Source organism: Phacochoerus africanus, chromosome 9 (genome assembly GCF_016906955.1).
Source record: "Phacochoerus africanus isolate WHEZ1 chromosome 9, ROS_Pafr_v1, whole genome shotgun sequence".
Classification (NCBI taxonomy): Eukaryota; Metazoa; Chordata; class Mammalia; order Artiodactyla; family Suidae; genus Phacochoerus; species Phacochoerus africanus.
Window position 1 is genome coordinate 1,867,119 of NC_062552.1, and position 14,755 is coordinate 1,881,873.

Below are 14,755 nucleotides of genomic sequence, written 5' to 3' on the forward strand. Positions count from 1 at the left end.
CCCCGGTGGGCGCTGGGAACAAGAAACCCCCGCTTGCTGAAGCTTGTGGGCCACCTGGGAAGGTCCCCCAGGCACAGGCAGTGACGGGAGTGCAGTGATGCGATGTGGGCTGCGTCTCTGGGGTGGGGAGGAGCCCCTTAGCCCCCCTCCCCGGAACACTTAGCCCCTCCCCAGATACATTTAGCCCCTGTTCCCCCACCCCCCACCCCCAGGTACACCTAGCCCTGCCCTCTCCAGGGACATTTAGCCCCTGTTCCCCCACCCCCGAGGTACACTCAGCCCCTTCCCCCCCCCCCAAGGTACACTTAGCCCGTGTCCCTCCTGCCCCCCAGGTACACTTATCCCCTCCCCCCGGTACACTTATCCCCTCCCCCCGGTACACTTAACCCCTCCCCCCGGTACACTTAACCCCTCCCCCAGGTACACTTAACCCCTCCCCCAGGTACACTTAACCCCTCCCCCAGGTACACTTAACCCCTCCCCCAGGTACACTTAGCTCCCCCGCAGGTACACATGGCCCGTGTTCCTCTCCCCCCAGGTACAACGAGTCCCTGCTGGAGGAGGGCAGGATGATGCACAGGCTGCGACACAGCCGCGTGGTGAGGCTGCTGGGCGTCGTCATGGAGGAGGGGGACTACTCGCTGGTGATAGAGTACATGGCGAAGGGCGACCTCATGCGGGTGCTCAAGGCCCAGGTACCGCCGCTGCCCGCTGCCCTGGGCCCCGGGTGAACTGCTGCGCGTTTGCCTTTCTTGAGGTCGGCCCCTCTGGTCTTCCTCGGCTTTCCCCGGTGGGAAGGTGGTCTCCCCCTGCCCTCGACCCTCCCCCGCCCCTCGGCCCTGCAGACGGGCGGGGTCCTCACTGGGAAGGTCCCTCCGGGTCGCGGTGTCGTAGGCGTCGCAGTGGCTTTTGTCAGCTGCTCTCAGATCCATGTGGCCTGATGGGGGGTTTGTACGTAAGGGATTACACCTCAGTACTGAAGGACTGGTTAAATGATGACACCAGAAATGACCGTGTGACAGGACATCAGGGACTGCACTCTGATGCCGCTGAAGAAACGTCTAAGTTAAACATAAAACCTTAGAACTATAACGCTGCGCGCGGAAGGCTGACATTGATCACCGAAGCCCAATAACTTGAAAGCCCTTGTTCAAGTTCGTGCACCTGTTAGGAGCACGGCCCTGTGCTGGCTGCTCAGGAAGCACCAGCGGATGCGCCCAGACAAGTAACGGGGCCGGGCGGTAGGCCACCGGCCTGGGTGCGGGTGTTCAGAGAGGCGAGCTCTGGGGACACAGGGACAGACGGGGTAGGTGGCAAGGGGGTTCCAGAAGAGAAGAGGCCTGAGCCGGAGTCTGAGGCGGTGGTGTGAGGCAGAGAATCGAGGAGCGAGTATCCCGAGCAGAGAGCGGAGGGCGGGAGCAAAGGGCCGCGAGCGCGCCCCGAGTGGGAACCTGCTGGGGGGTGTGGCCGTCCTTACGGCACCGAGCCCCCCCCCCCGCCCACCTTCTCTCTCTCCCCCCCCCCCCCCCCCCCGCCCCCAGCCGCCTGAAGCTGCGGCTGGGAGGTCAGACGGCTCTCGCGGGTAGCGGGGGAGGCTCAGCCGAAGTCGCTTACACACGCTGTGTTTGCTCAGACCGCTCTTCTCCCCAAACTGGAGAAGAGGCGCGAGGCAGGCAGGCGTTTTGATGGGGGCAGATCGTCCGGGACCGAGACCCTCTGCGGCTTCCGTCAAAGGGAAGGCGTCCGGCAGAAACCCAGGAGGGTGCGGGAGCAGCAGAGAGGGAAAGGCACAGGGTCCCCCTGCACGCCCGGAGTGTCCCCTAGGTCCAAAGGTGCCTCAGAACAGGGGTCTCCAGCGTCGTGTGCACGCGGTGGCCGCCAGGCTGGTGATCCCGCAGTCCCGCTGCAGCACCGCTTAGCGACGTCTTGAGGGGCTGACGTGGGAATCTGACTTCTGACGTTTCCGTTTTTTCCTTTTTACCACAACCAACATTCACAAGTTTTTAGAAAACGGTGTTTGTAGACTAAGGACTGTACACATGCTCACACACGCACGCACACAGTGAGAGTTTGCGTTTTTCACTGTTAAGCAAGACTAATGTGTGACTGCTTTTACTAGTAGCTGGAGTTGTCGGTGTTCACACTGGTATTCGTATAGTTAAGACTGTGCCACGTGCACAAGTGAGAGTGACCTGAGAGTCTACAACGCTGTGAACGCTCTGGTTCCAGACCCCACAGCGACAGCCACCCCGCTTGAGTGTTGTCGCCGCCACATCGTGTCACCTTATGGGTGACCTTTTATGTGCTTTTAACCAGCGTGGGCCCGTCCCCTTGTGTGCGTGTCCTCGGACCCTTCTGTCTCACACGCGTCCGCACCGTGGTCGTATTTAACCCGGAGGAGCGCCTGGCACGCGCGTGCCTGCCCGCAGACTCCCCGGCGCCGTGCACGGGGGTCAGGTCGCATCCTAAGTGGTGACGATAAGAGCAGCACGGTCTGGTCCTCAAGGGGCTTCGTCTTCCGGCACTTTTGCACATGACCTGAGGTGGCGCAGCTGGCCCTGGACCCTGATGGATCACGGCCCGGACGCCTCGGCCCTCGGGAGGACACCTTTCGGAAGGGGCACTGCGTCCTCTGGAAGGAGCGGGGCTCCGGCCGCGTCGCTTCCCCCCCCTCACGGTCTCCCGTCGCTCCTTCTAGACCCCGGTCCCTCTGTCTGTGAAAGGGAGGATCGTCATGGAGACCATCGAAGGCATGCGCTACCTGCACGGCGAGGGCGTGATTCACAAGGACCTCAAGCCCCAGAACATCCTCGTTGACGACGACTTTCACATTAAGGTAAACCTCAGCCGGGGCGCCCGCCGCCCGGGAGCGGCCCTTTCGTTCGCCCCGCGCCGCGGGTTCGGGCTTGGTGGACGCCCGCGGAAAGAAGAGCCAGCCCGGCCTGTCCCTGGTGGAAGTGGTGCCAGACAGCCCTGCCAGGGAGTGGGAAGACAGATACAGCCCTGGTGGAGTTCACAGCTTTTGTTTATTCATTCGCACTCCTCTCCCTTTTTTTATTTTTATTTAAAAAAATTTTTAATGGCCTCGTCTCCAGCACATGGAGGTTCCCAGACTCTAGGGGTCGAATGGGAGCTGCAGCTGCTGGCCTGCACCGAAGCCACAGCCACGCCAGATCCTCAACCCACTGAGCGAGGCCAGGGATCAAACCCACGTCCTCATGGATGCCACAGCGGGAACTCACCTTTCTCTCCTTTTTAAAATCAGGTTCCTTTTGAACATTTGTTTCCATTGCAGTGGAGAGAAAATGGGAACAGGGCTTTTCTTGCTCCCTGGAGAGCAGGGTTAACCAGCAGGGATTGAGCGCAGGCCCCTGAACGCGAAGTGGCGTTTGCGGGAGGACTCAGGGTCTGCCTGCACGGGCGTCCTGTTGCCAGGAGGGTCTGCCTCTGACACGCTGCTGTCGTCTGACGGGAGTTTTTATTCCCGTGTTTCTACAGGAAGATTCTGGGTGTTGATAACGTACCTCTTCTATTCTGGGCTGGAATTTGAGGATTTTGAATAAGCGCATACCAGATTCAGCCCCAAGTGCTTGGGTTCTGTGAGGCGCCAGGGGAGCCTGCACCTCTGATTTCCTGCCTCTTCTGTCATCTGGCCACCTCGCTCTTCGTCCGTGTCCGGCCTTGGCATCGTTCTCTTCGCTTTTCTGCCTTTCTCATCCTCCTCATCCCGTCTTAGGCTCAGGCTCCCAGCTCAGAACAGGGAGCGTTGCAGTTCTCCGCGGTGTGTCTTTGGAACCTGTGGAAACACGCATCCAGGCTCCTGGACGCCTTTTGGGAAGAGAGCAGGGGTAGCACCACCTGCCCTACAAAGCTTGTGGGAAGAAGGCACCGGTTCCTTCCTCGCCTCAGGCGGAGCTGAAACATGGATGCAGAGGAAACGAGGCATTAGAATGAATTGTTTTCGTTGTGGGTCGCAGAGCCGTCTTCTGCTTTTCCTCCCCCATCACCCCCCCCCCAGCCTAGGTTTTGTCACATAAGAGTTGAGATACCAGAGTTTCACAGGGGCCTTTCTTAAGGGAGATTTTCCAGGGGGCTGACCACATGCAGTTTCTGTGCATCTGCTCAGAAGTAGCTGTTTTAAACCTGCCTGGCGCAACCACTTCTGGAAATTTCACTGTGCCTCCCATCTGCTGGATAGGCCCCGAATGAGAAGGCCCGTCGCCTTCGCAGAGCGGTCCCGTTGGCTTGGTCTCTTGCAGATCGCCGACCTCGGCGTGGCGTCCTTCAAGACGTGGAGCAAACTGACGAAGGAGGAGCATAACGAGCAGCGGAAGGCGACCAGCACCGCCAAGAAAAACGGGGGCACCCTCCACTACATGGCCCCCGAGCACCTGAACGACGTCAACGCCAGGCCCTCGGAGAAGTCGGACGTGTACAGCTTCGCCATCGTGCTCTGGGCCATATTCGCCAATAAGGAGCCCTACGAAAGTAGGCATTTGCAGACGGGGGAATGCAGGCATTGACCCGAATGGTCCGGGAGCCTCCCGGGGAGTCAGGGACGACGGGCCACTGTCCGTCGCTGAAGGGCTGCCTCACCCGAGGGCCGTCGGCTCCGCGAGGGCTGAGACCTCGTCAGCGCTGCTTCCCTGGGCTCCGCACTCAGCGCCTGGGATGGAGCCGGGGCTCGGGATGTTTCGCTGACCGCATCAGTGATCTGCATCTCAGAACCCGGGGTCGTGGGGCAGATAGGCGCCCTTTGATGCATCCGAGTTGGGGAGGTGCTCCTGGGCCAGAGAGCTGGCCTGCTTCCGCGGGCGAGGGCTTTGCGTCCACGCTGCCATTCAGCCGCTTGTTCTTTCCTTCATGAGTTGTTTCTCTTCAGTACTTCCCGGGGGCACGTGAATCGGCGCTGAGAACATGAAGATGAGAAAGGCATGGTTTGTGCAGGAGAACAGACCCCTAAGTAGCCACGCTTCAGTTTAAGTCCCTGAAGCCCTAGATGTTCTCACGCCCATTCTTCTCCAGTGGTCATCAGCTCCCTTGGTTCACGGTCACCTCTTTGCTGCTGCCTCTGTTTTTTGGTTGTTTTTTTTTGCTTTTTTGGGCCGCGCCCGCAGCATATGGAGGTCCCCAGGCCAGGGGTCGAATCAGAGCTGCAGCTGCCGGCCAACACCACAGCCGCCGGCCGACACCACAGCCGCAGCCATGCAGGATCCAAGCTGCGTCTGTGACCTGCATCGCAGCTCATGGCAACGCCAGATCCCTGACCCACTGAGCAAAGCCAGGGATGGAACCCACAGCCTCACGGATCCTAGTCGGGCTCGTTCCTGCTGGGCCACAACGGGAACTCCCCCCCAGGTCTCTTTTCTCCAGGCCTGGCCTGGATGTGCAGTGACTGTTGGTCTGAGTACCAGTCCACATACAGAGGCTCCCCAAAGCAGCACCCCCCCCCCAAACAAATGCCCTCTCCACGCTCTCACGGCCCCTCAGTGTCCTCGTCACCCTGTGTCCACCCAGGGGCCCGACTGGCAACCTCAGTCCCGTAGACTCACCCTTGCCCCCCCCTCCCCCGTCTCCCCCATCCAGTGGGACACAAAACCCACGCCTTGGAGATTCAGCCACCTCTTGAACCCATCCGCTTCCGCCCCCACGGCGCCCTGTCCGTTGCAGCCTCTGCACGTCTGCGGCCGACTCCTTGTGCAGCCACATTGCTGGTCCCGCAGGCACACGGAGCCATCTCGTGCGTCGGTTCACAGTCCTCCCGGGGCCCCCTGGGCTTTTGGGCGAAAGGTCCGGTTCTCAGTGACGGCTGCAGGGCCCTCGGCTGTGGCTTGGTGTCTTGCCAGCCCTGCTCTCCCCCTCGCTTCCTTAGTCACTGTGCCAGTTACTCCGAACAGGTCCTGGTTTCTGGGCTACGTCGTGGTGTCCCCAGCCGGCAGCCTGTTCAGATCCTGCTTTCTTAGCCTGGAATCCTGCTTCCGCTTTCCTTACCTGGATAAGTCCTGCTTATTTTCAGGACTTGGCAAAGTCTTCTCCGACCTTCCAGTCCTGGCTGTGTTGCCAGAACTCCTTGCACTTTCTTCTGCTTTTTCTTTTTTGGCCGCCCCGAGGCACATGGAGTTCCTGGGCCAGGGATCCCAGCAGCAGTCCGCTCTTTGAACCACTGCGCCAGGCTTGGGATGGAGCCTGCGGCGTCCTGGCAGTGCAAAGATGCCGCCAGTCCCAGGATGCTGCAGCAGGGCCTCCTCGCTCACTTCTGGAGGAGCAGTTATCACATTCTATTTTAAATCAGTCTTATTAAGCCGGCCCTCCAGGCACACGCTGGCCCGTCTGTATTAAGACCTGGAACGTACCGCTGGCTTTGTTCACACGTGCCGTCTCCTACCACGTGTGACCTCTGTCTTTGGCCTGCGGAACCTGGTTGCTCCCCGCCCATCTCTGCAGGTGGGTGCACCAGCTCATGTCACAGGGCCGTCCTGCCCTCACCACGTGAGGCAGCCGCGTGGACAGCAGGCCCGAGGCAGAGACTAGCGGCGCCTTCGGCCGCCTCCCCTGCCTGAAAGACGGCCCCGCCCGCCTCTGCCCGACAGATGCCATCTGCGAGCAGCAGCTGATCCTGTGCATCAAGGCGGGGAACCGGCCGAGCGTGGACGACATCGTCGAGTTCTGCCCACGGGAGGTGGTCGGCCTCATGAAGCAGTGCTGGGCGCTGAGTCCGGACGACAGGCCCACCTTTGCTGGTGAGGGTGCCTTGCGTGGCTCTGCCGTCCCCTGGCTGCTGCGTCTCCTGCTCGGGTGTTGGTGGGAAGTGGCTCTGGGTTTTTAGAGAACTGAGCTCCGCTTGTGATTGAACCTGATTTCACTGCGCCTTGTTCCGTGAAAAGATGCTGGCCCTGCCAAGAGTGTGAAGGCGCGTGGGTCCTCCTGGGTCCCCCGCCTCCGTCCTGAGCGCTCTGTGGCTGGTGTTCCAGCACAGGACCGCGTGCAGCCTTTCAGCCGCCCCGGAGTGTGCGGTGCAGCGGCGTTAAGCCCGCTCCCCACCCATGCGCCACCCACCGTCTGTCCCCAGCTGGAGCCCTGCTCCTTACACGCCGTGCCCCTGCACTCGCCCCCAGCCCCTGGCCACTGCCACTGTGCTTTCTGTCTCTTCTGGCTCCCTCGGACAAGTGGAGGGACACAGCATGTGTCTGTGGTGACTGGCTTGTGTCACCACCGTCTTCCAGGTCCATCTGTGTGGTGGCCATGGCAGCCCGCCTCCCTTTCCGCTGCTGGGTGGTTCCATGAGCACTGCGCTGTGCTGGTGCCTGCGTGGCCTCCGCTGGCCTTGTCACTTCCTAGCTTCCTCTCTTCCCCGCCCCTGTGTGGCTGCATCTCTGGACATGGGATTGGTCCTTTGGATGGGGCCTGTAGCGGAAGGAGGAGGACAGAGGCAGGGGTGTCTGTCGCCCCCTTGTACCCCTTCCCCCGTGTCACCTAGGATCGCACTGAGGTCCCAGAGGCAGAAAGAAGAAAGTCAGGTGAGGAAAATGTGCCCAGTAGGGAAGAGCCTGGGAGCCCAGCGAGGATGTTGCTCTGGTGTTTCTGCTGCGAGGAGACAGAATTGAAGCCCCCCTCCACCCCCAGAGGCTCGGGGGGGGGGGGGGGGGACGACGGATGGGCTTGTCTGCTTTCTTCATCACTCAGTCAGCCCAACTCGTCCTGGCTTGGGTTCTTCCCTCCTCACATGCCGTTTTCACTTGTTAAATTTTTAAATTGTATTTTATTTTTGTCTTTTTAGGGCTGCACCTGCGGCATATGGAGGTTCCCAGGCTGGGGGTCAAATCGGATCTGTAGCCACCGGCCTACACCACAGCCACAGCCACGCGGGATCCAAGCCGTGTCTGCAACCTACACCACAGCTCACGGCAACGCCAGATCCTTAACCCACGGAGCCAGGCCAGGGATCGAACCTGCATCCTCCTGGATGCTCGTCAGAGTGGTTCCCACTGTGCCAGGATGGGAGCTCCGTGTTGTTGCCGTTTTGAGTTTCAGTGGCTGGTGGGTGTGCGGCGATGCCCCGCTGTGGTTTTAGTGTGCGTCTCTCCAGTGGCTCATCTTATGCTGAACATCTTTTCACGCGCACGCTCACGCCATCTGCGTGTCGTCTTTGGTGAAACGCTGTTTCGTGTCTTCTGCCTGTTTTCTGATTGGATTTTGCTGTTTTTACTGTTGAATTTGCAGTGTTCTTTCAATGTTCTATGTAGTATTCCTTTGTCAGACACGTGGTTTTCAAATATTTTCTCCAAATCAGCAGCTTGTTTTCTTTCATCCTCTTAGCAAGGTGTTTCGTAGAGTAAAAGCTTTTTCTTTTGATCAAGTCTGGTGCTTGCATTTTCCCTTTTATGCCTTGTACTTTTAGTGTCAAGTCAAAGCGCACAGTCAGGGTTAGGTCCCCCGAATTTTCTTCTGTTTTGTTCTAAACTTCTTATAGTTTTGCATGTAAGTTGGTGTTGGGTCTGTCCAGCTTGTTCACGTCCAAGTCTAAGGTCTATGCGGCAAAAACAAAACCCAGTAGACTCCCTGCCATGTCTTTCCTCAGATCCCAAAGGCCATAGCTAGTGTGTCTTTGTCTCCTTTCGGAGTCTCCTCCTGTTTGTTCCATGTGTCACACGCAGGGCTTCTTGTACTTGGCGGGAGAAGTAAGGAAACGTGCGTCTGCTCTGTCTTCCCCAGAGCGGGAGTTGCCTTTCTCCGTGGAGTCCAACAGCTCTGACTCCCTGCACCAAATCCCTGTTCTGAGTGTCTCATCCGACAGTGTCACTGCCGCCGGAGGGACAGGGGCAAGGAGTCCACCCATCCTTTCTCAGCGGATTCCCGTCAGGGCTTTGTGCTGCAGCCGGAGGTGTGGACGCTGTGACAGGCGAGAGCCCTGGGTTTCCAGTGCAACCGCATCCTTCGTTCTGTCTGCATCGTAATTGGTCTTACTAGTCTCTTTGTGGGAGTCAGTGACTTAGCATTTGGCTATTTCTTTTACTGCTTTGCTCACAGATGATGGTGATTCAGAGGCAATAGGTTTTGTGTCGTGTTTTCATTTTATTTTAGAAAATACTTAAAATTTTAAAGTACTTCTTTTTTTATCTAGGCATTGAAGAAAAATATAGGCCTTTTTATCTAAGTCAGTTGGAAGGAAACGTGGAAGAGGATGTGAAGAACTTACAGGTAGGCACTGCTGCCCAGGGGCTCAAAGTGTCCACACGCTAAAGCACATACGTTGTCGGTCGTGAGATTCATTACCGAGTTCTGAGGCAAGCTAGCTTGGCAACCACCTAAAACAAAATCAGCAGTTTTTGGCAGGTATCATCACGTTGGCATACTGGACCCATCCCTCCATCAGAACTACTGAAACGAGAGAAAAAGACATCCCGCAGTATGAACACAGAAGCACAGCTTTGCTGGAGTGGGAGAGAGAGTACCCCATGTGGGTCAGTCATTTTGAGGCATTCTTGAAAGATAGGCGGCCAGCAGCGTTGTATCCGCCGAGACATAGAGCAGGAAGACAAATTTTAAAGGACTAACCGAAACATCATGCTGAAGAAGTACTTGGCGAGCAAGTCCTGGAAGAAAGAGACGGTCACCTGGCCTTGTCACTGGGGGGCCGTGGCTGTGGCCGTTTTAAAAGTTGGCTCCTCCGCCTGACTCCTTGGTGCTGAGTGGCAGGTGGAAGCAGCGCCGCCCGGGCTGAAGCTGTGAGTGTGCTCCCTGGGATCAGAGAGGTTTGTCAGAGCTGGTGGCCAGCTAACCAGCCAAGAGGAGCAGAGCCCTCCCCCAGGCACATTCGCAGGCAGCAGGCTGCTGCCCTAAGTCTTAGAGTGACGGGGGCTGCAGTCAGGACAGGGGGGCTGCAGTAAACAAGACAGGCAGCGCACGGAGGTTTAAACACACACGTACACTCAGACAGCCAGGAGCTGCCAGCCTTCTGAGGGGCACCTCCACTGAGAGAGTGTCCAGTGCAACCCAGGGAGTAATCAGAGGACAGCAGAAGAGACAGTCGCCCACAGCCATCAGGACTGGTTCTTGACAGCAAGATGCGTTTCACCAGGAAGAGCGTAACGGCTTAAAGTATGTATGTGCCCTCAGTAGACATGGCACCCAAAATACACAAAGCAAAACTGACAGACTCGAAGGAAAAATAGGCAAACCCACAGTCGCAGTTGGAGATGTTAATGCAAACTTCCCTTTCATTAATGGAACAGACCAAACAAAACCAAAAAGCTAAGGCCATAGAAAATTTGAAGGAACAATGATTAACGCATTTGACCTAACGGAAAATATAAACCCTGCACCCAATAATTGCAAATATTTATTTTTAAAGGCTTTCAAAACATAGAGAACATTTTCAAAATTGACTATGTGCTGGGAAATAAAACAAGCCTCAACCAATTTATAATCATATAAAGAATGTTCTTTGCATTTCGGTTGTGGTAGAAATTAATCTTTTTAGAGTTCCCATTGTAGCTCAGTGGGCTAAGAACCCAACTAGTATCCATGAGGATTTGGGTTCGGTCCCTGGCCTCACGCAGTGGGTTAAGGATCTGGTGTTGCTGTGAGCTGTGGTATAGATCACAGCCACAGCTCAGATCTGGTGTTTCTGTGGCTGTGGTGTAGGCCGGCGGCTGTAGCTCTGATTCGACCCCTAGCCCGGGAACTTCCATATACCGCAGGTGCAGCCCTAAAAGGCAATAAATAGAAGAATCACAATGGAATTTAGAAAATATTGAGGTGCTCGCTTCGGCAGCACGTCTGCTAAAATCGGAAGGATGGAGCGGAAGATTAGCTTGGCCCCTGGGCAGTGAGGACACGCAAATCAGTGAAGTGCTCCATGGTTTTTTCATTCCGTGTAAGTGAAAAAGAAATAGGGTAATAATAATAAAAAAACTAAAACAAAATATTTAAAACAGAAGGCCAGCAGAAACACTACCGATTAATACTTGTAGAGTGTTCTTTGCAAAGGAGTATTACTAGTAAATGCATGGGTGTGTAGTAAATATAAATGTTTTTAGTGACTGTATATATGAAACGCTACAAATTAGTTAATCCAGCATTCGTCTGAAGAAAACAGCAAAACGATCTGAAGAAAAAAATAGAAAGCCACACATAAAAGTGAAGAGCACCAGTCAGTGCCGCCGAAAGCCAGAGGATCAGAGAAGCTAAATGTCGGTTCCCCGGAAAGACGCTGATCAAACCGGCCAAGCGATGGCGAAAGACGGAGAGGCCTGAGGCCTCAGCCAAGCAGGCGGTGCTCCGGCTCCTGCACGTGGCAGAATCGTGGCAAGAGGCGATGAGGAACCACTGTTCGATAATTCATTTTCAAAGTTAGACAAGGGGAACGAACTTCTGGAAAAAATACAGTTGGCCCTTGAACACCACAGCTTTGAAGTGCGTGGGTCCACTTACACGCAGATTTGTTTTCAGTAGCGGTCTCACTGCGTGATCGCCGCTTGGTTGGATTCATGGATGCAGAACCAGGAACGCAGAGGGCCAACTGCAGAGTTGTTCTTGGGTTTCTGACCCTGAGAGGGCTGAGCCCCCTAACCGCCCCCCCCATTGTTCAAGGTCACCTGTATAAATAGAGCGGGAAAGCCTGACTCTTCCTGTAAGCATTAAAAGAGGTTGAATCAGTGATCAGAAATTGTCCCACAAGAAAAGTCCACACCAGGTAGCTTCATGCGTGATTTCTGTCAGAAATTCAGTGAAGAAAGTATCCCGGTTGTTCACAGCTTGTCCAGTTGGTAGAGAAGAGGGACGCTCCCAAACTCATTTTATGAGACTTAGCATAACCTTGACTCCCAAACCGGAAAAGAAGATACAGGAAAGGAAAGTTACAGAACCACATCACTTAACAGTATAGATGCGAAAATCCTGAACAAAACATAAACGAGCTGAATCCATCAGTGGACAGTGAAGGTTGGAAAAGACACATGGTCTCATTAGCAGAAAACAAAGTGAGTCGATTATAGTTTTTCATCCGTTAGATTGACAGCGGTTTTGGAAGATTGATAATACCAACTGCTGGAGAAAGTTCAGAGTGACAGGCAGTCCCATGCAGTTCTGGTAGGAGAGTAAAGCAGTGACATATTGAAAGCGGAAGCATCTGTCAAACTTAAAAGCACGTGACTCTTGCTGCAGTTCTGCTCTTAGTCGTCTATGTCGCACTCACGGGTATGCTCAGATTTAGCTTCTGGGGCGTTTTACACCTGTGTGAGAATGAATATTCGGAAATGACCCAAATCTCTAACTGGATGTACTAAATGATGGTTCCTCCAAACAGAATACTAGTCATGTAAGAGAGAGAGAAACTGGGCGCCCCCTGGTGGCTCAGCGAGGAAAGGATCCAGTGTCGTCAGGGCTGTGGTTCAGGTGGCGTCCAGAATTCTGTCCTTGTCCCCTGAACTTCTCCGTGCCATAGGCACGGCCAAAAAAAGGGGGCGGGGGGCAGAGGTAGAAACTAGCGAAAGATGTGGAAAGCTGTTGTAGGTGAAAAAATAAGTCACACAGCAACAGAGTGTGACCCTTTAGATCATAAATAAATTAAACAAATATTTGCGTATTTCCAGAATACATGTGCAAATGCCTCGGAAGAGGAGAGGGATCCACACACAACATGCAGGAGGGGGCGCTGCTGCAAGGAGCCACCTTAAAGTGTTGCTCTGAGTGATTCTGCAGTTGGAATCTTTTAAAAGAAATTTGTATTTATGCATTTTGTCTAACTGAAAAATAACTAAAAAGAGAACAATTTCGTCACAAAATTAAAATGACAAAAATGCTTAAGTGAAAAGCAATATACAAAATGTTGCAGACTATGCACAGAGTTAATTTCCGCTTTCATTCTCCCTTAAATCATTCATATGTTCATTCAGTGATTTTTTTTCTTTTTTAAGGGCAGCATGTGGAAGTTCCCAGGCTAGGGGTCGAATCAGAGCTACAGCCGCCGGCCTACACCACAGCCACAGCCACAGCAACGCAGGATCCAAGCCACGTCTGTGACCTACACCACAGCTCATGGCAATGCTGGATCCTTAACCCACTAAGCAGAGCCAGGGTTCGAACCTGTGTCCTCATGGATAGTAGTCGGGTTTGTTACCACTGAGCCACAATGGGAGCTCCTCAGTGAATGTTTTTGGTCATCTATCCATGGAACAGGCACACCGTTAAGAGCAAAGTGCTCATATGATTAGGAAGGAAAATCTTGAAGGAAATCCAAAATGCTACTTTTTACTGTAGTAAAATGTTCAGAACGGCAACCTGACCATCCTGCCGCCTTTAAGTGACAGTTCAGTGGCGTTTAGAACACGCACAATGCTGTGCAACCAGCAGCAGCATCCGCTTCCATCTGTATTACCCCAAACGGAAAGTGTCCCGATCAGCAGCTCCCGTTCCTCCCTCTGCCGCCCCCAGAACCTCTGTTCTACTTTGTGTCTCTCCATTTGACTATTCTGGGTACCTCATAGACATGCGGTCATACAGTATTTGTCTTTTTGTGTCTGGCATATTTCACGTAGCATCATGTTTTCAAGGTCCATTCATTTTGTAGTGTATGTCAGAACTTCATTCCTTTTTAAGACCAAGTAATATTCCACTGTATGCATGTATCTCACGTCGACTGCTCATTTGTCTGTTGGTGGATACCTGAGTTGTCGCTGCCTTTTATGTATAATGAATAAGGCTGCTGTGAACATTGGTCTATAGTATCATTTCGAGTCCCTGATTTCAATTCTTTCAGGAGTAAACCTAGGAGCGGAATTGCTGGATTGTGTGATAATTACGTAATAAACATTCGAGGGACCATCAGACTGTTTGCTGTGACACCTGCACCACTTTACATTCTTCCCACCATCAGCTCACTGTGGTTCCACTTTCTCCATCTTCTCACTAGCACTTTTCATTTTCTGGGTTTGGTTTTGTTTTAGTGACAGCCGTTCTCGTGAACGAGCAGTGGCGTCACGGTGGCTCTGATTGGCATCTTTCTAAGGACTAATGACATTGGTTGTCTTCCTGTGGGCTTTTTGTGTGTGTGTGTTTTGTCTTTTAGGGCCACACCGCAGCACATGGAGGTTCCCAGGCTAGGGGTCTAATTGGAGCTGCAGTCATCACTGGCCTACACCACAGCCACAGCAACGCAGGATCCGAGCTGCATCTTCGACCTACACCACATCTCACGCAACTCCAGATCCTTAACCCACTGAGCAAGGCCAGGAATTGAACCTGAAACCTCATGGTTCCTAGTCGGATTCGTTTCCGCTGCGCCACGACGGGAACTCCTCCGTGTGCTTATTGGCCGTCTGTATGTCTTGTTTGGAGAAATACTTATTCAGGTCCTTGGCCCATTTTCTGAACTGGGTTGTTTTGTTGTTGAACTGCAGGATTCCTTTATGTGATCTGGATAGTCATCCCTTGTATTACATGATTTACACATTTTTTTCCTGTTCTCTGGGTTGTCTTTTCACTCTCTTGGTAGTGTCTTTGATGCACAGATGGTTTTAATTTTTTTTTTTTAATTGTCTTTTTAGGGCCTCTCCTGTGGTATCTGGATGTTCCCAGGCTAGAGGTGGAATTGGAGCTGCAGCTGCCGGCCTACACTGCAGCCACAGCAACGCCAGATCTGAGCTGCGCCTTTGACCTACACCACAGCTCACGGCCACACTGGGTCCTTAACCCATTCCACTGACCAAGGCCAGGAATCAAACCTGCATCTTCATGGATGCTAGTCAGATTTGTT

The 14,755-nt window shown here is 54.1% G+C and overlaps 1 protein-coding gene and 1 non-coding gene across 9 annotated transcripts in view; both read left to right on the forward strand.

Annotated features, from left to right (window-relative positions):
- Positions 1–14,755, forward strand: part of RIPK1 (receptor interacting serine/threonine kinase 1) — a 39,674-nt gene that overhangs the window by 16,947 nt on the left and 7,972 nt on the right. For 7 of the 8 annotated variants that reach the window (XM_047797781.1, XM_047797782.1, XM_047797780.1 and 4 more), the window contains 5 exons: positions 539–695; positions 2,699–2,836; positions 4,260–4,488; positions 6,591–6,740; positions 9,122–9,198. In XM_047797781.1, coding sequence (XP_047653737.1) covers positions 539–695; positions 2,699–2,836; positions 4,260–4,488; positions 6,591–6,740; positions 9,122–9,198 — 751 coding nt within the window. The remainder of the gene's footprint in view (positions 1–538; positions 696–2,698; positions 2,837–4,259; positions 4,489–6,590; positions 6,741–9,121; positions 9,199–14,755) is intronic. The other variant, XM_047797785.1, reaches the window with a different exon arrangement.
- LOC125136945 (U6 spliceosomal RNA) lies at positions 10,759–10,866 on the forward strand. The gene has a single exon (XR_007137271.1). It is a non-coding gene; the product is annotated as a U6 spliceosomal RNA (small nuclear RNA).